This window comes from Diorhabda sublineata, chromosome 2 (genome assembly GCF_026230105.1).
Source record: "Diorhabda sublineata isolate icDioSubl1.1 chromosome 2, icDioSubl1.1, whole genome shotgun sequence".
NCBI lineage: Eukaryota > Metazoa > Arthropoda > Insecta > Coleoptera > Chrysomelidae > Diorhabda > Diorhabda sublineata.
Window position 1 is genome coordinate 3,799,218 of NC_079475.1, and position 24,323 is coordinate 3,823,540.

General features: G+C 31.1%; 1 protein-coding gene across 4 annotated transcripts in view; it reads left to right on the plus strand.

The window, feature by feature from the left end:
* The window catches only part of LOC130453367 (mesotocin receptor-like), a 178,759-nt gene that overhangs the window by 69,045 nt on the left and 85,391 nt on the right, over positions 1-24,323 (plus strand). For all 4 annotated transcript variants that reach the window (XM_056793072.1, XM_056793071.1, XM_056793073.1 and 1 more), the window contains one exon: positions 19,508-19,602. In XM_056793072.1, the coding sequence (XP_056649050.1) occupies positions 19,508-19,602 (95 nt within the window). The remainder of the gene's footprint in view (positions 1-19,507; positions 19,603-24,323) is intronic.

A 24,323-nucleotide genomic window follows, 5' to 3' on the forward strand; every position in this document is an offset into this window, starting at 1 on the left:
AGCCACCAACGCCTCAATCACCAAACTCAAGCTTCTAATAACATATTTGGAGAGGACCAGCTTCTGGTCTATATCAGTAGTCGAAAGTACCAATAACACCAATAAAAGAAATAGAATACAATTACTAGTAAATTTGATATTATTTAATGCAAAATTTGACGATTTTTCTTAAATCTACAAACTTCATCAATTTGATCAAAAATTCCATTTAGCTATTTACAAAAAATGAATGTATAAAAAATTAAAAATATGCATTTTTTCAGAATCATAACCTCAATGAAATATAGGGGTTAGGTGAGGTTTTCTTCTATTCTAAAGAAGTGTGGCTCTATTACGTCGGGGTGTTGTTTCCTCTTTTCCATATCAATCTTATAGTCATATTAATCTTCTTCTTGCGGCTTGTGGAACTGTTTATTTGGATGATATTTGTTCACACATCACTCAATAAGTTGTGTGACTAACTAAGAATAATACATTTTTTGACAAAAATTGATTTTATTCATCAATGTAATCTCCTTCAAGAACAAAACAATCATTCCAACGCTTCTCTAGCTTCTTGTGCTTGTAGGAGGATTTCTGTTGTGCCTCCAGATAGTCTCCAGGTTCAGCAATTCTCCATTTAAGCCGAATTTCTTACTGGCAAGTATTTTTTTGAATTCAACGAATAGCTAGTAGTCACTGGGAGCTTAGATCTAAACTATTCGATGGATACGGAAGCAATTCGAAGTGTAATTCGTTCAATTTAACAATCGTTGCTATCGATTTGTGAATTGGTGAATTGCCTTGGAGAAACAGTGGTTTTTTCTTTGACATATGAAGCCATTTTTGCTTTCAAACGATTCAACAATTCTATGTAGTATTCGCTATTGATTGTCTCTCTTTTTTGGAGATAGTCAATGAACAATATTCCATACGCATCCCAAAATACTGAAGCCATAACGTTCCCAGTTGACTGTTGTACCTTTGGACGCTTTGGATGTGGTTCACCGGCTGCAATCCACTCAAATGATGATCGTTTTCAGTGAAGTGATGGATCCAGTTCTCATCCATTTTCACATATCAACGCCAAAAATTTCATTTATCACGTTAAAACATTGCCAAACTCTACTCTGAAACATCAACACGTTGTTGTTTTTGATCGACTGTTAGTAAACACGGCAGCCACTTTGAAAAAATCTCATGGTCGAATGTTCATGCATAATTGTAAACACACTACCTTCTGATATCTTCATTTTCTCAGCTATCTCACGCAATATCAATTCACGATTACATATAATCAATTAGTGGACTTTTTTGATGTTTTCTGGAGTAACCAACTTAATTGGACGACCAGAACGTTTACCAACATCGGTGTCTCGTTTAACGTTTAAATTCGATAAACCGATAACAAATGGTTCTTTTGATTGAGCAGGGTCCGTATAATACTTTTGAAGCCGTTGCTGAGCTTATATAGTATTTTTTTCATCAAGAAGGAGTGATAAATTAGCACACGAAATTGTTTTCAATCCATTGTTGTGGAAATAATCAGCTTCACTTAAATGGATGTCACTTTTTTTGACTAATCAAAATTTCTTGATATTGTACACATAGTCTTTTGAAATCTGGTATTTTATAAGCGGTGTTATATAAGTAATTGCATCCTCAAATCCACGTTTGTGCCGTAATCACAGCTTTCGTTAGCTTATTCAATGTTGATTTGTTCTTCAAATGTACAGCTTTGTGGGTTTTGCTGAGCTTGGAATTTTTGTTGCTTGCCTTGGGTTCTCTGATATAGCTTAAGTTATGATTCTCATCCATGTCGGTTTGTGCGTTTGGAATATTTCATAGAATCTTGAGGGTCCAGAAAATACTCTATGATCTTGTTATTTGAATTGATTGATCTGTGCTGGTGATCTAGGATTATGTTGCTGAATTTGAGACTGGCACTGTGCTCGGAAGGTTAAGGGTAGCCATTGTGATCGAAATATTGGTGATTTCCCAATACATAATCAAATTAGTGACTTTTGTTGGTGGTTATAGCTCTTATTTCTGAGGTTATCAGTTAAGTTTCTTTTGTTCGCTGGAGATATATTATATTCCGTAGATCTCATTGCTATGTTAATAGATCCAGACGATTTTCTACTATGAAAGTCTTTAGTCTTATAATTCCCTCATTTCAAGAAGCAAATATTTAATGTCTTAATATCTCGAGGAAAATTATCTTTCTTAATTGGAAAGTCTCATCCTCTGATTTTCATTTGTCAATTAGCCTAGTTTCAACCGTATGATATTATCTATTACCTGCTAACGAGCTGGAGTCGATATGTTTTGCTTGAAACTCCATAAATCTATCAAGAATATATCTTATTCATATTTAAATCTGTAGAAACACTTTTTCTATATTCGAAACCGTCATTGGCGCAGTCAGTAGTATATTTCGGAAACTTAATGTAACACACGGGAAATTATTTTCGGAAACTGTATTCGAGTGCAAATTGAAGATTTGCAGATATCGAGCAGCTTCATCATATCTGGTGGATGATACCAGGAAAATAACTTCTGAAGATTAAGGAAAACGGAAGAAGAAGAAACTTATAACTTCCAAACCCTACAATATTATTTACATCACTCTATATTCACGGCATTAGTGGTTAAATCAAGAAATATGAAATTTTCAACTGATTAATAGACAACCCAACAATATTTGAACAAAGAGTGAATATAATACTTTTGAAATACCACTTCATCACATGTGAACTATCAGCTTCTCAGATTATATTGAGACCATCTTTTGAAAGAAACCTATCATATTTCGTATTTTCGCAAAAACTTTTCTACAAAAATGAGGAATGAATTCCGGTTATGAATGAGAAATTGGGAAAAAACTCGAACGGAAATTACAATGGATTATGCTCACAAAAGAGTATAAGAATAAACAAACTCCTCGATTGACTGAGGGAACTATTTCATATCCTTGGATTTAGCTATTGGCTTCCTGGATAATTTACCTTGGAGACGTATCCATAACGGCTTCTAGCTTGAAGAGAATGTGAGTCGGATATATGACGAACACTATACTTCAGTAGTTGTATAACCTGATTTCGACAAAAACTTTGTTATGAAAGGCTTTCCAATTCTCAAAGCCCAAACTGCAATTAGAAGTTTTCCTGGACTTCTTGGATACCATCGTTCCAAACCTAATTGTACAAAATTACTACAAAAGACACTTGACAATGTCATTTAAAAAAGAAAAGCGAATAATCCAATATTGCAATACTTATCGTTAGACTTTTCTAAACCAATAAAATAACAAATTATAATAGTAATTACGAGTATTCCCTTCCAGTCGTATTATCCCAAGATACCGTTTTTCCATCAGGAACCTTGATGGAATCAGAGATTAACTACTCCAGAATACAAGAATGATTGCTTGTAATTGAATGGGCAAATATTCTTATCCCGTTTTGTACGACGACAATGTCACATATACGAGTACGTTAATCATAAATATTCTATATGAAAACGACGAGAATTTGTGAATCTTTTACAATGATGTTATTGGGCACTTAGTTGAACCTTTGCTTTATTCTCGGAATTAGTGATTGAAATATCTTGATCATCTCAGTATTCTGGTTAGTAATAAAAGCATTTACTTCAAAAGCAGGTCGAGCCAACCCAATGTCGTCCCAAAAATCAATTTTTATCTAATTTGGTAATGATGTTTGTTAGTAAATTCAACATTGTACTCATAGATTGTTTCTACCCTTTGGTTATTAACCCCTTTGCTTCTTATTGCCTATATGTGTCTCACAGCTTTCATTGCCGCATCTTCCGAAATTATACTTCCTAGGTATTCGAATTGTCTATATCGTCTAATCTATTTATTTGAAGTTCGGAGTCTCTTTGTATGCTCCCTACCAGCAAATATTCTGTTTTTGACATATTCATAATCAAACCTCATTTGCATATTCGTCGTCCAACTTTTTCAGCATATAATTTACATCGTCCTCGTCGTCAGCTATCTCAATTCCCATTCTTCCAATTTTAGTTCTTTAACTACTCAGAGCTTTCCTGAATGTATATTTTAAATAATGTTGATGATAAACTGCGCCCCTGTCTCAACCCTTTCGCAAGTGAAAATGGTTTTGATAAGATATTTCCCAAATTGACTACACCTTTTGACTTTCTGTATATGTTCTGAATAGCTCGAATATAAATATTGGTAATGTCAGATTTCGTCAATATATCAAAAAGCGTTTTCAATAGCACCGTGTCGTAGACCTTTACGAGATCAAGCAATACAAGTTGACTGGTTGAATTAGGAGATATTATATAGTTTCAGTGCTATTCTATTATCACTAGATTCTTCTGCGTCATTTGGTTTTTTTAAGTCTTCTGCAATCTCTTCTAGACTGCTGAATTTATTTTCTTTAAATTGATTCTCCATCATAACTAGATTTATCTTGATTTTTAGAATTTTCAAATGATTTGATTGCTCTTTTTGATATTATATATGTATTTGTTGGTGAATGTATTTTCAAATTTTTTATAGGGGAAAATATATCGTGGGAACTATGTGGTTGTTATCTTGAACTTGTCAATTCCAGTATTATTTGCACTGGTGTCATTTTTTGATAAGGAGGTTACAGAGTTACAAAAAGAACTCACGCGACTATTCCAGAAGATTATAACCTCTGGCACTATCCCAGATTAATGGAATTTGAGTTATATCCCTACCAATACACAAAAAAGGAGAAAAAAGAGATCCAAATAATTTTAGGAACATAACTTTGCTTTGTTCGGTGCTTAAACTTTTTACTAAGATATTAGCAAATAGAATAAGGAATAAGGTACCAACTTTCGAAGAACAACAAGAATTCAGGTCTAATAGATCAACAGTGGACGCAATATTCATAGCTCCTCAGTTGGTGGAAAAGTCGATGGAATTCAATAAACCCATGTTTGTCTGTTTAGTTGACTTCACCAAAGCATTTGATAGAATACGCCTGGGACACCTGGTATTCGACAGGGAGACAGTCCTAGCCCAACCCTATTCAACATCATAATTTATCAAATTATCGAGGAAGTCAACAAAGTCAATGCAGGGTACAGAATGGGTCACCGCTCCCTAAAGGTATTGTTTTCTGCAGACGGTATGTATTGCCGTAACAGAATATGGAGACGACTTACAAATATATAAGATGAAAATTTTTGCCGAAAAATTTAATATGAGCATCTCAGTTAACAAGACACAATCAATGGTAATATCAAAAAATCCTATTAAATGCAAATTGGCAGTCGATAGCGGAATAATACAGCAGGTATCAAGATTCAATTACATGGGAGTGAATATATCTAGTGAAGAAAACCTGACAGAGGAGGCACGAATACCAGTGTTGGAAGCATCAAATCAGCGGCTGTCTGAGAGATATAGTGTGGAGAAACAAAGCAATGAGCTCACAGAGCAAGACGTATATATCTATATATCTATAAAACGTGTGTGAGACCTATTCTCACATATACCTCAGAAACCAGAGCCGAGACATCAACAACAAAAAGAATAAAGAGACCCACAGAGATGAAAATACTGCGAACCACCAAGGGAGTCACCTTCAGGGACCAAATAAGAAGAGATGCCATAAGAGAAGAATTGGGCGTACAGGATGTGGTGAGATAGGTCAGGGCACGAAAAAGATTCTGAAGGGAACACGTAGAAAAAATGCCAGAAGACAGAAGGGCAAAGTGGGAGAAAACTCAGAAACCGAACATACGCTGACGTGTAGGCAGACCACCAAAGAGGTGGTAAGAGAGCTAGAGTTCAGCTTCTCAGGAAGATCCAGGAAGAGGGCTAAATGTAGAGGATTGAACAGGACCTGATCCTATTGGAAGAGGAAGAAGAAGAAGAAGAAGAAGAAGAAGAAGAAGAGGTTCATTGGTATTATTATTAATCTGCGAGGGTTATATAATATTTATATCGTAATTTTCTTGTTGAAATTTACTAGTATCAACTTTGTAAATTTTCAATGCCAGACGATAAAACTGATTGAGTTTTCGTGTAAAATATCTTGTTCTGGACATCATTCAAATTCTCATAAGTTTATTTCCACAAACAAAATGCTTTAACTATCAGAATAAAAGAAATTCCGAGGGTGCTGTATTGAACGAGTATGATGAGAAAGGCATAACTTCTGACCCCAATAAATTAATTTATTCCGTCTTGCACAGTGCAGTCTTACATTGTCATGTTGCATGATAGCAACTTTTCTGATGACAATCTTCGAATACTTTTCGATTAGAGATTGGTTCGCTAGATCCATTCCACAGATACGCATTAACAGATTGTCCAGATTTAGGCACTTCAAAATTAAGAATCCAACCCATACTCCATCAAACACGCAATAGCGACTTTGTGGGATTTCAACCTGGATTAACGGTATTTTTTGATGATTTTTTTTGCAGAAAGCCACTGCATTTGGCTGTTTGGATTATCATATAGGGCCAATTTTGCGTCTCCACTAATCAAAGAATGGTTCTCTATGGCTAGTAAGTGAAACAATGAGTAATACGTTGCATGTGGTTGATATATAAGCTTTGTTCACTTCAGACAGATTATAGGAAATGCAGACACTTCTTCCACTTATTTTTTTATCTACTACAAATATTATTCGACGGTGGAACAAGGATGGTGGAAGATTGTTTGACAGATTTATTTGCAATTGTGCTATTAGCATATCGTTGGTTTATTGATAAATAGTCAGTCAGATTGATCAGTATTATTGGATCTAAGCTTAGAGAATCATTTTTGGCATCTACGAACTTCTAATGCAATTGGATAAACATCGAAAATGATATTTGTGGCAACTGTTACGTTACTACCTTTGCGAAACTCAAAAAGCTTACAATGCCAGATATGATCTTTTGTTATTTAACGGACCATTTTATACCAAATTGCTAGAATAGTCTTTTTGCGATAAAAATATGAATCCGAGATTTTCGATCTGTCGGGGTATAGCTAATTGTTGCATTGGATAGTATTCAAGTTAACTGTTGGATACATTGACAAAATTCATCCATCTATTTTGTATGTGAAATGAATATGACCTTGATATAATTTGAACTTTGAATGACGGTGATAATTTATAAATTGATTATTCATGGAACTTCAAAGTATCTTGTTTACGAGCATATAACTTAGATTCAACCTTATTGACCTTGTGTAGTAAAAGGTGCATAAATTTAGTTCTTAGATCTCATTTTATTACTGGTAATAACGGTTAAATATTTTGATTAATCATTGAATATGGAGTATGGATTATGTCATACCTACCTGATTTTCTAAATTAGAGTAGCGGAAAGAGTCTTTGCCAGCCATATTATGAGCGATTTCTTATAGGGAACGTGGCAATGATACACCAAAGTGGACTACATTTAATATATTTTCCGAGCTTCGAATATTGGATTTTGAAACCTATGAATTCTAAATTTTTACAAGAATTAATACAATTCAAAACCACCAAAAATCTTAATTAATTATTTCCCAGACGATGAATACATTAGTATTGGAAAGCTCGGAAAATATATAAGTAAGTCCTCTTTATTGTTTCATTACCGTATCGCAAATTATTACACTGGTCGACAAACGAAATATTAAAAGGTGTTTTGATTCTTTGTTGTTGGAATTGTTGAATTGGGAAATGTACATTTATTTTGTCATAGAACGTTAAGTTTTTTGACAAGGTTAGTATTTATGTTGAACAATTCATCTTTGCAAAATAAAAGTTAGAAGATTGAAAATATATTTGTTCTAATTTTTAATTTCATACATTAAAATACATATGTTATGTGCCTTAAAGGCCTATATATATATATATATATATATATATATATATATATATATATATATATATATATATATATGCGTTTTCTCATTGGGAACGTGAAAATGAGTTGTAGTAAATAATGTTCAATATTGATTGGTTAATATATGGATAATATTAAATTTTAATAGGATAGGTCGTTTTGAATATAGCTGAATATTTATTGTTTCGAGTATAAATGACAATAAATTTTATAGGTTAGACCGTTATAAGTGAAGCTGAGTGAATTGTTTATTTATGGAGTTGAATTTTCATAGAATGTTTTTTCACAGGTTATTTAAATCAGTTTTATTATTGATGCATTGATCATTTTGGGCAATATATGTGCGAAGTTATCCGATTGATGAGTGATCTTTTCAAGTGACCATTGTACTTTTTTCACAATTTAAACAAGGTATTTCATATACTATGTTAGGCAATGTATTGATTGGTGTTTTATTTTTTGTTTTAGAAAAATAATTTGAATATCAAGGTAATTTTCATTATAAGAGCAATATGTATTATAAAAATGAATGTTATTAATTCTGATAGAGTTTCTTTATTAAGTTTGCAATTTTCACTTATATCGCTCTATTTATGATGTAGAGCAATAAGGCATATATTTAAGTGAACATACTAAATACAGATATCAGAACCAATCCTAACAGTACATAATTTGGTGGTTATATCATATAATTAAAAGCGTCTTTTAAAGAAAAATCATTTTGATAATCATCAAATTTAGTCAAAATTTCAGTTAACCAATTTGTAAGGGGTTCAATGGGAGTGTTAATAATTGATGCTACAACAGATCTAGCTGATAAAGTAGGTTTATGAATTTTGGTAAACAGTAGAATTTAGCAGAAATACCGTTATATTTTGTTAATTTTTGTCAGATGGTTTTATATAATAAATCTATAAGAACAGAAGATTGCATCGATTCATGAATGTGGTTAGTTGAAATGTTAGTTGCTTTGCTATAACGACATTTCTTTCTTGTTCATTTCGTATGAAAGAGGATATGTAATCCATATTGGCTAACATAGTTTTCATTGAAATATCTTTAGTAATTATAGGTTCAGGACTGAGTTTGGGCTCTAACGATAAACTGTAAACTAAACTGTAAAATATCCTTGTATTTGAAATATTTTTAATTCAATTATCTTGAGTTTTATGAACTGAATTGATTTTTTTGTTAATAAGAATATTAGGGTGTATTCTTTTTCTATTTCCAATTTTATGAAATAATTTACTATAAATAACTAATTATAGAAGTAATAAATATTGTTGGTCTCTTGTTCTTGGCGTACAAGTATTTTTTCAATGTGCCTGATAATACTCAGAATGGTGGGAAGAATATTCCTTATTTCGACATTGTAGTAGGAAGCATCTTCTATTATATTCTTTCGCCATTTTCATTCTGATTTTGGACCATGATCTTAAATGTTTCACAGCTAATTGACCATAAGTTCCTGAGATGGCTTGGACGCATCCCATATTTGTATGTGAATGGTAAAGAAGGCTTTGCCCGCTATATTATGGGCGGTTTTTTATTGGTAACGTGGGAATGAAACACCAAAGTGGACTAACAATATATTTTCCGAGCTTTCGAATACTTATGTATTCAGCGTCCAGGACTGCAATTATGGTCAAATACAATATAAGAAAAAGGTATAACAATAATTAAATTTCTACTCACAATAATTAATTAAGATTTTCGGTAGTTTTGAATCGTATTCTTGTAAAAAATTTTAGAATTCATAGGTTTCAAAATTCAATAGTCACATATAAAATGACATTGATAGAATTATTGATTAATTGGAATATTGATTCTGGTTACTATAGGAATTTTTATTAATTTTTAATTGGTTAGATTATCAATGAAGTTGAATTTTTATAGGTTAGATAAGGGATAAGTTGTAGTAAATGATGTTCAATATTGATTGGTTAACTTATGGATAACATTTAATTTTAATAGACTAGGTTGTTATGAATGTAGCTAAATATTTATTAGTTATAATATAAATGACAATGAATTTTATGGATTAGATCGTTATAAGTGAAGTTGAAATTTATAGGTTAGGTGAGGTTAGTTGGTTTTATAGAATTTGTTTTTTCAAAATCTAAAAGATATGCATTAATTACACTGAGGTTATTTGAATCACTTTTCTTATTATTATTATATATCAAGTGCCTTGTACTAATTGTGACGTTGTCTACATATGGCAAACATCTCAGTATTTAGAAAATAGACTAAGAGGTCATCAATACGATAGAAAAAATAGAACTGCATTAACGAACCATGAAATATCAAGAAAACATAAATTCAATTATAAACATTCAAAAATACTTGAAACGGAATCTAATACACGAAAAAGGGAATTTTTAGAATTGGTTCACATTCATAAGAACGAAAAAGCTATAAATGATAAAAAAGATATAAATAACTTAAGTAAAATTTATAGCTCTATTTTGTAAATTCTAATAAAAGTACAAATAATTTAATTGATTACTGCTATATATTTGAGCTGTAGGAACCAAGGAAAAATTAATTTTTCTCATTAGAACAAAGTTCTAATTTGATTTTATCCTTATTTTGATAGTCATGATGAAGTTGATCTATAGATTACAATATAAATAAGAAAATTGTCAGTGTCAATATCATATTTTCATAAAGAATTAAGGTCGAAACGTCAAAATTTATCTTTCTTTTAAAGATTATCAAAAAAAAACTAATTTTAAAACAGGAGAGACCTAAACTGAAATCAAGAACATTTAGATGTATTTATAAATACATGCATTGATAAGCACTAATCACCTGGTATCTTTTCTCAATCTCCTTAATATTTGAATGAAATCATTCAGCTTAATCCTCCACCCACATGTCTCAAATTTTATGCAAAGTAGACGAGACCACAACCCTTTCGTTTGACTCTTTGTCATGAATGTGATTAATTTTACTTCCTCCAAATTTACTCCTGAGAGGCTTGAAAATATTGATATTAAGTAGTTGAGGCAAAAAAGAAAGTTGGTGAATCCTGATTTTTCTCCGAGCAACACGCCCCAGATTTGTGTATCACCGCAGACTCGCTAACCGCCAACTGTGGCATTTAGTTCTTACAGTTTCACTTTAGGTGTACGGGATTGCCGACAGAAATGGAAGCATAGATTCCACAATTGTGAAGAAAAGCTACTTGAAGGCTTTTTCTGGAAAAATCTATGAGAATACGTTAATGTAGTCGGCTGTGCGAGACCCTAAATCGTCCTCAGTTGCAAAGTAGGCAGAGAACTCCTTCTCACTATATCTGAACCAAGATGAAGACCCTCCCGTAAGAAGAAAGTTCCTGCTGTTGAACCTTGATTCAAGCAGCATTTATCAGAATACTTTGTCGCCAACCAAATCATACAGCTTGTCGTGAGAAAAATATTTCAGACAGCACCTCTACATCTGAATCTGCAATCTTTCCAGAAATAGCACTTATATTTCAGTTTCATGAGAAATGAGGAATGAAAACGATCATCACTATTGTTTTTTTGCTCCATATTATAGAACTCGTATATCGGTTTCTTCTCCTTCAACCAGTTTGGAAGGTCCTCATCATATTCCATATTAACTGAATATACATAATATCAAGTTTGAACATTTTGTTAGTGTGTGAAATATCTCACATCTATCAATCGTACACTTCTTGACGACCCTGTATGTCTTCTAGTCTTATTTATATCCCTATACAAGTATATTGGTATCAAAAATGATTCTAAATCATATTAAGTTCATCGTCAATAAGACAGGAAAATTTGTGGGTGTTATTCGTCTTTTATAAAGCTATTCCTGTCAATTAACATTTGAGGTGTATCTAGTTACTTAAAATTTTGTCTCAGGAATTCTTTTAGAAACTGTATTAATCCATTATCCAATTACTCCTTTATCTTTATATTGTTTTCCGTAGCTTCCTTTGGATTGAATGTATTGAGAGGAAATTCAAGTAACAAGATTATTGAAACGTCTGTAATAAAAGAAATACAAAGGTAGTTAGAGAGTGAAGTAAATTGAATGATTGGTTCTAGGCACACACGCATCGAGAATTACTCGACATCGTTCATGCAGAACGACGCACGAGAGAAAGAAATATTATACAACTTCGTTACTAGTCAAAATATATTTTTCTATCATCAATATTCAAGTTCCAAACAAGATTGTACTAATTATATACAGCATTTTAATTGAAAAATTGGCTCCACAAGGAGGAAAACTGCGCAATCTGATGTCTTATTTTTTGAAATATTCTGGTTCTATAGTTTATATTATGAACAATCAAAGCTGCGAGACTGAAACGGTTTGGTGTGAAATTTTAATTGAAGATTATCTATAATAAGTTGATACATAATCTCTCAACTTTCTACAATGTACATGCCAATTACCAAGCCAAGACCAAGGCAGTGCCGCAGGTAGAAATTGACGTTACAACCTATTTGAGCCTTCATCAAAATATGACTTGACATTGACAATATGTAAAAAGTAGCAGTTTTACTGAGGTCTCAAAGAGTTTGCTGAACGTTTGGTTAGAATCATGGAATACGAAGGGCTAAACTTCGAATACTAGGACTTTATTTTTTATGATTATTCAATAAACATAGTGAATATTGGAAATAAACATTCATGGATCATCCTCTATATAGGTAACACAAAGATCAATTGGAACAATCAGATGAAAAATGAAGTCCTCAAAATTTTTAATACAATATTTCATGAAAAAATCTGAAAATTATACACTTTTTTTGAGAAAGCTCATATCCTTCATATCTTTTGAAACCCAGTCTATATAATACATCTGATATTGACTTTGACATCAGACGAGATTATTTAGTGTCCATGATTCAGTGTCCAGTGATACTAATTCTGATAATATCTTAACACATTTTCTACATATTTATATGAAAACATGATATAATTATCGCGTTCAGAAAACCTCATAATCCAATCTGCCTCCATTAAAATTTAAGATAAAACACCAACCAATAATGTGTCTATCATAGTTTATGAAATTGCCTTTTTAAATTGTGATGAAGAATGCATGTATAATTCTAAGATGTCACTCATCAATCGGATAATCTCACACAAAAGTAACAACAAATTATATCCTGACAAATACTGAACACTTGCTGAACACCTTTTCATTCTGTGGACTAAAACTTTGTCAAAGTTTCAACTGAAAATAAGTACAAATAAGACTATTTTTTTTTAGAAACTACATTCACAGGTTGTTCCGGGACTTGATATCAAAGATTTGGGAGTATATGACGTGAAAATAATGATGTGACAAACAGTAAAATTTCTCAAACTATTCCTCGTTTCTGAGTTATAAGCGAAACCGAAGTTGTATTTGAGAATATTTTCTAAATTATGCATTCGAACATTATGAATTTTCAATGGATGATTACATATGTCTATGTATTGTGATTGATGGAATAAATAATTCTATACTACTGTTGGAAGGTTGTTTACCTAATGGTTCACAATCCCTAACTTTCACATGAACAAACAATACACTGTAAAAAATTACTAACATTTATTAGTTTACAATGGCGGCGTTTCAAAATTCGTTATTTATTCTTAAAAACATCAAATTCATCAAATTCATCAAATTCATCAAATTCAATTGATAGAACTATTAAGGTTATTCCTTATGGTTGTTATAAAAATCGTTGTTAATATATATTTGTTAGATTATGAATGACATCAAATTAAAGTAGGTTAGATTAGGCTAAGTTGTTAATTTTGTTGACTATTGATTGGTTATTTGGTAAAGGATATTAAATTTTGATACGCTAGATCGTTATGGATGAAGTTGAATATTTATTGGCTCAATTATGAATGACACATTAATGACAGATATTTTTTAGGTAAGGTCGTTATGAGTGAAATTGAATTTAATATGTTAATTGGACGTAGTTAAGCAGAAAACGTACAACCCACAAATTATAAAAAATGAGTTTTTGCTTTAACAAACTTTAAAAATGTCGTTTTGATAAATTGCAGAAATCGTCCAAGTCAAATCAAATGTTTTTGTAACGATATTCTGTAAAATTCTAACCCACATAATTACAAAACGAGATATTCATGTTCTTAATAAGTCCAAGTGGTTTGGTTGTATTCTGTCAGTACAAATTTGGTTTTATTTTCTACCACAATAAAATGTTGAAACATCTTAAATGGGTTGGATTTATTTTACCAAATAAATTACGAAAATACTGTTATTTTGTTTGTTGAAATCGTCCAAGAGGTTTGGACGTTTCTTCCTTAAAATTTTACGCATAACTTCTAATGTTTAATTTTTTGAAAGAATCCAAAACTCTTGAATGAATTCCATGTTTTCACATTAGGATGTAAGTCAGCTAGAGATCAGCATAATATCACGTTCCCGTATTAGTGCATTTTTGTTCATTCAGCTTACTAGACGTAGTCGCAAATTTTTTAATAATGTCTGGAAGAGGAAAATTAATGTGTGAAATAGTTAAACTTAATGAATTGATATATGCCGAAATGCAGTCCGTGGAGATGGGCACAAGTTTTGAGGTAAGTCTATTATCTTAATTTCGTGTTTATAGTTGTTTATTGTTTACTTATTTTCATCAGATTGTTTGAATTTTAAATAAACATTTTTTAGTTTTATCGGATCTCACGAAGAATGATGACACTGACGGTAGCGGACAAATAATAATGTATTTAGATGAACAAGCTGGATGTTTCAAGATTCTTGGATTTTTGTTTCGGTTTAGTACAATAAAATATCTCAAAAATTCATTTTTTTTATTTACCTGAAACGTGCCAACCCACATAACCATCTTTTGCCAAAATGTTCACTCACTTAATATTCTAAAACCGTCTAACCCACAAATTTGTGAATTATTCCAAAAAATTTGGCATTTAACGTAATTTATCACGTTATAATACCATTACAGCTGTAGCTACATAGGAACATTAATGTGACACTTAATTTAATTATTTAGGTTTAAAGGGCACATCAATAAACTTTAAGTTCAAATCATCAAAATTTATGACTTATAGGTTGAACATTTTCTGCTTAACTACGTTCAATTGGTTATCGATCGGGTTGAATTTCTTTCGCGGAATTTTTTTTTCAAAATGTAAAACATAAGCATAGTATATTGTGAAAAAGATTTTCATTCTATTACGTGTACCTATTATTTTTGTATATATTATTTTATTCTGCAAATATGATATATTTGATAAGTAACAATCTAAGAACTTGGTTTGGTTAGAATAAATTTGGAAAAGTCCTTGTACTATAATTTTGATAATTTCAGATTATTTTGATCAATAATATTATGAAGAACATCGAATATATCATTAGAAACTTGATTCTCCCAGCTAATTATGGTATATGATATATGTTCTTATAATTTTTTGTATATAACATTATGAATTATTGGAATTAAAAAATTTGCATAAAATTTATATAATTATCCCTTGTGCTACATTGAAGAATGTGGTTTCATTGGAGGTCGTCAAATCTGATGTAAATGAATATCTGTGCTATTAACATGTCAAGATTTTATTGGGAAATCATATTTTTATTTGAAATTGGAGATATCATATTTTTATCTTAAACATGTAGAATATAACTATTGCTATTTTTGAAAAATAAAATATGAAAAAATTGATGTCGAATTTTGTCAACTCGTATTGAGAAAAGTTTGAGTTTCCATCCACTCTATGTGTAGAATACTATGTAATATAGTTATTACAACATATCACAAGACAATGTAAGGTAAAACTAAAGTCTTTCCTTCAACGTATAAGCCACAAGGTGTTGATTTACCTAAGATTTTCGAAACAAAACGTATCCATACCCCTTAAATAACTCTATTTTTCTTGACGTAACTTTCGCTATAGTTTCCGTACTGCATTTTACTGCATATTAATTTAATCTCTCTTCATACCCAAATCCTAATCTTTAATGCATAATCTAAGACAAACTCAATTTTATAAAGGGTCATATATTGAATTTTGCATTTGTAGGTGGGTCAGATTGAAAATAAAAAAAATGAACTGAATATTTAATTATATAAGTATGTAATATATAGTTGTTGAAAACCATATCAAAGTTATAAAATATGGTAGGTAATTATGTTGAGCTCGGGGATCCAGATACCTGACTTCTCCTGTTTTTGACAAGCTCATTGATGTCAGGTATCATATTCGTTGTAGTTATTTTAAGAATTGATTGGAGATGTTCATTCGTTAGTCTTTTTCGATGTTTGTTCTTATTTATTTTCATGACGGAAAACATCTACTCACATAAATAGGTGCTACCAAACATCCGTACTGCGTGTTTTTTTAATTCCGGGCAATTATCCAAACTCTTAAAATATTGTGTATAAAATGTGAGAGCGTTAATCTCATTCAATTTTTCTTTCAAAAAACTGTCGTATTGAAGATCTCTCAACTCCATTTGCAAATGAACTGGTGGCTGTGAAGCCTCAAAATTGAATGGATTGCTGAAAATTGGGAATTCCATTTCATCCATTTTGTGAAAACGATTGAAAGTAACTTCATATTCTTGCATTGAAAATGTGGAACGAAAATCTTGAGTGTATATCACACTGATATTTATTCATTTATTCATTCACTCCATTCCTCAGTCCAATAGCGAATTAATAGGTGGGGAAAGCATACATAAGAACTAACAATCTACTAAGTTGAATAGTACAAATAAACAATAGTACATTTAGATGAAATGAAGATAATTTTGTATACATGAAGTTATGAAAAAAAGTAAGCATAAGGATTGTAGATAATTCCTTGTTAACGAATACGAATAATGAGAAAATTATGAAATGTTGAAACTTTTTTTATGTTAGAAAAATATCCAAAGAGTTTTTGCCACTAGATCAAATTCTTTTTGATTATTATATATTAGATAAATATTAGACAACACATGTGGTTTCAACACGATGAGGCATCAGACGTTTTAGAGAAAATGGAATGGTCGGGGTGGACCCACTTGTTGACCACCGACATCACCTGACTTAAATCCTACTGATTTTCTTATGTGAGGCTATATGAAGTCCTTAGTGTACGAAATAATCATCGAATTTGGACAAGATTTTAGCTAGAATTCAAGCTGTGGCAGAAATCATTTGATCCTATCAAGATTTATTTTCAAAGACACGTTTTTCAATGACAAAACGGTGTAATGAGTGTATTGAAGTTAGCGGCCAATAGTTTGAACAACTACTGTAGCTTTGTCAATTTTGTTATTGTTGTAATAAATTGTTGTTTAAATTTAATTTGTGCTAAGATCATTTTTATTTTCATTATCAATTTTGTTATTATTGTAATATATTTTTGTTTGAAATTGAGATTATGAATAATTTTTATTTGGTTTACTCACACCGTTCATTTTAGCTCCATAAAAGATTATTAGTTTTATAACCAGAAATAATCAGGCAATTTAAAACAAAATTGAAAAAAGAATTTGCTCCAGTAGCATAAAAAATAGGTGGGTAAAAGTGACAACTAACACTGACAGTGCGCCACTGGTTAAATTTTTCCGTAGTTCATGATATATGGCAAATTTTTTATTTTGATTTGAAATTTTCAATAACTCAACAACTAGGCCCCGTAAGAGGTCGTATTCCTACATCAAAATGAATAATTTATTTAGATCTCTTTGTGGTAGAGCTTTGTCGGTCAAAGATAGAAACACCCTGTATATAAAGGTGAAACCTTGACAACTTTAGTTCTAGCAATTGGAAAATAGAATGAATAGTGGGACCGAGTGGTAACCCGAGGAGTTTGTATGCTTAGTAGATCTACCAAGTCTGAACAGCAAGTTTTCTTCGTTACAATTTTGTGAAGAAGTATCGAAGGAAACAAACACCTAGTCTCTAGATCGTTGAAGTTAAAGTGGTGAGGAAGTGAAGTGAATGAAATTTTAGCTTATGTTAGAAAGAAGAAGTGAATTTACGGTTTTAACTACGGTAAACTGCCAAAATTTTTCAGTAGGTTTCTAAAGATTCTACCAAGGATATAAATGTGCTCAACAAATTTTAATTCACTATTAAATGTAACACCAATCCTTTTTTATTTGAAATAATATCCAATTCAATATGTGAAAAATTACAATAGTTCGTTGAAGTGACCACTACGTAGAGAGAATTGATATAGAACATATGAACAGCTCACCATGTTCTCGCAATAAAGAATTCCGAAAAGAACAACCATAAACAAATTTCGATTGTATTTGTTTCTATAGCATTCCATTGTTCTACACACCGAAAAACAAGAAAAATTACGAGGTCCATTGCAATAATATTATGGTGTATGAAAATAGTTTCACTAATCAAAATTCAACAATTTTAAATAACCTTGAAATGGCTTCAAAATATATATTTATTCCTAGAAAAAAATTTTGGAATTAAAGTTATAATTAATTCCCAAAAGTTCATAATTATCGGGAATTTGACATTGCGAAATCAAATTATTCTGTAGTATGGTATGAATCATGGACTGAATCGTCAATTGCTCCTTGGTAAATTAAATTAGAATAGAACTTATCATATGAGATAAATGATATATATCTATATGATCATATTGTACATATTAAGTGTTATTCTAATAAATACCATAATTGAGCTGAAGCTTTTATTCGAAATGTGAAAAAGCTCCTATATGAAAATAAAATTGGAATATTTATTTATACGGGGTGTTCCGAGACTTGATGCAAATCATTCGGGAGTGAGTAGATGACGTGAACATAATGCTGTGACATATGAAAAATTTTCTCATACGACCCCTCGTTATGTTATGGGCCTTTAAAGTTGCAAAATCAGAATTTATATTTAAGTATAAATTTCTAAATTATACAATAGAACATCATGAATTTTCAATGGATGATTATTGATTACGTATGTCCATGTAGTGATTTTGACGAAATAAATAATTCTACACTACTACCTGAAGACCAGGAGTCGCTCATGTACAATGGTTAACAATCCGTAACTTTTACAAGCACAACATGTACCGTCTAAAGATAGCAAAATGAATTTTTCAACAAAAAAGTAATGTTTGTTTCACTCGATATAATTTATGGTATAAAAGACATGTAGATTTTTAGATCGTTGAATATGTTCAGGAAACCGTTCGCCATAAAGAGATATATGTATGTATATGTGCCATGTACAACGATCTAAAAATCTCCATATCTCTACACCATAATTTTTATCGATTTCAACAAAGATTACCTTTTTGTTGAGAAATATGTTGAAAAATTCGTTTTGCTATCTTCAGATTCTACTTGTAAAAGCTACGGATTGTTAATTGTATAATTTAGAAAATATGAGTTCTGAAGAAACTAAAAAACTAAGAAACGAGGGGCCGTGAGAGAAAATTTTCCATATGTCACAGCATTATTTTCTCGTCATTCACGAACTCCCCAATTTTTTGCATTAGGTCCTGAAATGCCCTCTATATCAAACTACAAAAAATCAAATTTAGATGTCAAACTAACTTGATTATGTGAATTCTTGTATTTATTTCCTTCCAATTTCTGAGAAATGTTTCGCAAATTTAAAAATTTCTATTTGTCAATATGTCAAGAATACAAAAACACATATATTCCTTTTAATTTAAGTTCCTGTTACAGGTGACCATATTTTCCTTCATCGAGGTCACACCAGACGTTTATGATTGCTGGGCAACATTTCAACAAAAATGGGGAGAAAGCACATATGTCATTTGGTAACTAGTAATTCCATAATACTCTTTTAAGTCCACAATCAAATAAAATACTAGGATTTTATACTTAAATCCTATAAAAGTCCGTAACAATTTAAATATTGATTATGATTAATTATAAAACTCGTGTCATTAAACACCAAGATTAAACAAAAATCTCCAATCTCAATGTCAATTTCTCACATGTGATATTGGTGGTGTTTCAGTCATAAACTGGTTAAACAAAAGTCGGCTGTTCCATAACGGCATTAGTGTAGATCTTTCAATATCAATTGCAGAAAACAGAGAAACAATCAATATTCATCATCTCCACTGGTTACTAATGAAAATATCGAAATACTCCTGCCTGACAGTCTGTGATAAGCAGTGGCGTTGTTTACTGAAATTCATTTAATTCATAAATTTCTTTAAATAAATAGAAATATGGCGTTCTTTGAGTTATGAGCGAATAAAGACCATAAAATTGTACAGTTTAGTGCCCAGATTAAAGACAGATATGAATGCAATAATGAAGATTAAGATTTACACACAGCAAGTTATTTTAAATATATTCGAATGTTTAAAATAGGAAAATATTCAGCCATCTGATAATGCAATCATAATAAAAATTTCTGAATTAATTAGAGTAAATAAATTTTTCATTTATCGAGTAGTCACGAACGAACGAGTTGATGTGGATCATTCTCAGAACCGAAAAACTTGTAAAGAAAAACTGAAATCAGTTGACAAAGCTACTCAAGATTCAATAGGAAATTTTATTTATAGTTTATATAAGGAGAACTTGGTTGCAACATTAGAAGTAATACAAAAGAAGATTACAGATTTTCCAGAATAAAATTATAGCAGTCTAGAAACATTGCATCAAGTTTTATGAGAATGTGGTTTTAAACACAAAAAACTGAGGGCAATAACCGAATCGTCAAGGATCGTTTGATGACGACGAGATTATTCGCGTCAGATAAAAGACTACCGAAGTTCTAATAGACACGTACTTTATCTAGATGAAACATGGTTTGACAGTCACGATGTAGTAAATTTTAGTTGGGTTGCCAATTGTAGAAATTGCTGTTTGAATGGGCCATGTTCTAAAGGACAACGCATTATAATAGTACTCGCTGGAAGCAAAGACTGTTTCCAGTTTAATGTTTTATTAAAACTGTTAAAAAATAATTAAAAACTGTGGAGCTGATTATCATGAAGATATGACAGCCGAATTATTTGAAAAGTTGTTTAATGAACAGCTTTTATCTAACATTCCACCACAGTGAGTAATCGTTATGAATAACGTATCCTACCACTCGCGGCAACTCTTTAAGATACCAAATAATAGTGGTGACAAAGCTTAAATTTGAGCATTTATGTCTGAAAAAAAAATACTCATATTCCTATCAGCGATCTTAAAAAGGCCCAACAAACAAAGTATTGCTTACTGTTATGAAATGTCTAAGGTTAGAGAAAATTTATTATTATTGACAAGCTGTGCTAAGAACAGGGTCATACTCTTCTTAGACTACCTCCTTCCTATTGCATATTTAACCCTATAGACTCAATGTGGGCAAACGTAGAATCAAAATTACGAAAATGTAATCAATAGACCGTCAAGACCGTTGGAAATAACTGTGTTGAACATGTTATAAAAGAAGAAGATGAGTATGTGATATCACTCTCTCTACAACCCTTCATAATTAATTCAAATGATGACTCTAGCTCAGACGATTCTTACTGGAATGATTATTTATAAAGATACTTTGGAATTGAAATGTTGATTTTTTTTATTTTGATTAAAAAGAATTTAATTGCAAAGAATATATTTTTCTTTATGGTTTTTGCTTTAAAGTTTCGTTTTCTGGAAAAACAAAACGAATGGGGTACAAAAAGGGCTCATTTCACGTCTGGTACCCTGCTTAAACCAAACTTCCTTACAGGCAGGTACATTTTACTCGTTTATGTAGCAAGTTAACGAGGTATAAAAATTGTCAGCAAGTGTTTCGAACTGCTTTTTATAATTTGCAATTGATATTGGAAGAACTATATCAGAAATTTTCTTTTCCCTAATCTCATTAATTTGCACTATACAAACTCTATAGTATACTTTCACCTTTCAAAATAATTTCTGCTCCTTATAGAAATTTGTTTGTATGCCCAAACTGACTTGCCTCTATACAAATGAAATGTTCTCTTTTGCACAATATTCATGAATCCTACCAACTTTCCACTTTACAAAATTCAATATTTACTATTCTATATGTGCACGTCATAATTTTAGTCTAGAAAATGCACTGCAGTTCAACTGAGAAATACCGAAAACCTATGTCGAGCAGGGGTGATATTACGAATGATATACATTTGCTGATAGTGGATGGCAAATCAAATAATATCAAAGGATATAAAACTACCTAAGAAACAACTGAAAACACCCAGTTATTCTGGTAAAAATTTATCATTATATATTAGACTACTACGAACAAGTGTTAGGTCAAAAACTTAACATTCAAGTGAATCAGTGGAAGCCATTTTTTATCCAAGAAGTATATTACGTAGCTAATCCAAAGAATATCGAAGCATGATTATTTTACAAAATTGTCTCATAAATTTCGTTGGAGATAATAAATTTTGTGAAGCTGGCTACTTATATGTGAAGTGTTTTATGCCGGTAACTATTGTTCATTTTTGTTTGGGAAAAAATTGTGTAAATCAAAATAGTAGGAAATCTTATGCATTAAAATTATATAGGTAGACATCAAAAAATGTTTTGTAGCGCTAATTTCAACTCAAGCTAGCTCAAGATCTACGGGATAGTGTTAGTGTCCTTGGTGTTATCGATCCTTTCCATTTCCTTGGTGAAATTCCAAGGAGTAGGCAGATTGGGCCCTTGGAACTAACCAAAAATGGGGTGGTTCGTTGCGTGGGTAGCAAGGATTCAGATTCTTTTTTGCCAATGAAAAATAACCACCATATCCCCATCCCTCTCTTGATAATGGTTTCAAAGTGGAAGCCGAAACATCGAGAATTGGCAAATTTATAGCGCGGCTCAACTCGTTCATATTACTTAACTTTTCACACTCGGGAAAAAACTATTCCAAACAATATTTATCAAAGAAAGTTACAAATATTCAGATTCGAAATAAATTCTAGACTGACAATATGAACTGAATAACTGAAAAGGTTAAAAATACAATGTATAAAAAACTGGTTCTAACGGAAATAACAATGTCTGGTGATCACAAGATATAGTGATAAGGTAATTCATTTATTGCGTATTGAGGAATTTAAACTATGAGGTATTCCATCTAAAATCATTTAATTAGAAAAGCCGACTCATTTTAGATTTTTAGTAGTAGTGTTTTTTAGTAATTTTTCGTGAATTTCAGTCGATCCTAGCGTCTTAACTGTTGAGAATTGAGAACTTATGCACCGCCGGAATTAAATATTCATATCATAGACAAAATTCAGCCACAAGAAAACTTTGCTTGAATTCTAGAAATTTTGAAAAATCTCACATTTCAAATTATGAAATAAACGTGTTGACTGCGAGATGAAAATTTGATACTCACCAAATCTACTCTTTTCACCTTCAACTTTGAATTACTATATCAATTGCTTTGTTATTCTCATGTTTAGTGCATGTACGAGCCTTTTTTTACCAGAAAGATCTTGTTTTTACTAATGGACTAAAATGACCAACAGAATTAATTGCATGCATAAAATTATCTAAGAACTCTGTTGATAATTGAGATAAAAATTACTAGTTATTTAGAAAAAAAAAAATGAGTTGATATTTCAATGCCTCAATTTCATAACTTGAAAATTATATTTTTTTGGAATTTCAAAAATTCAAGCAAAGTTTTCTTGTATGAAGAGTCAAGTCAACTTTTCAACTTGTTGCTGAATTTTGTCTATGGTATGTATACTCAATTCTCGCGAAGCATGAGTTTTCAGTTTTTCAGTTCTCAACGGTTAAGACGTTAGAATTGATTGAAATTTACGAAAAATGAATAAAAAACACTCATAGCACGCTCCTATTACTTAAAGGGATCATTCAAGTCAGTTATTTTCATTAACACTCAAACTACTATCTTTTTCACTGTGAATTCCGGTTTGATCATACAGATATCTTGTAATAGAAAAATTTTGAAGCAAAAGTAGGTGGAAACAAGCGCTTATAATCCGAAGATATTGTTTGCAACTGTATAAATACTTCTTTTGATTCCATTGATCTCGGATGTAATGTCTTTAGTTTGCAGAATATTCAAGAATTTTCTACAGTTTCTTCAACATCTACTATTACGTAATAAATAATTAAGAATTTCATCATTTCAACATAGATTTGACATAAATAAGATTCTCATAAAGCACTTGAAGGTCAAGCATTTCGATTTTAGTAATAAATCGTTATTTTGAATATCTTAAATAGTTTTATTGGAATTATGTACCATATGATCGCTGCCACTATATTGCATCTTTGTTTGATTTAGAAGGTTAGGTTGATTTTGTTTTAAATGTTTTTACATTGCTTTTATTTTTTCTTCGTATTGAGAATTAAGATAGCCGGTTATGGTTTATATTGAAGATCCAAGTCTATTTATTAAGCCTCTTTTATTTCTTTTTTAAGTGAATGAATATTTAAGTTTTCGAATTTTCCTTCGATATTAATTTGAACATTCTGAATACGATTAACTATATTTTTTTTGTTGCGAGAAATATGTATTGTTGAATATTTTATG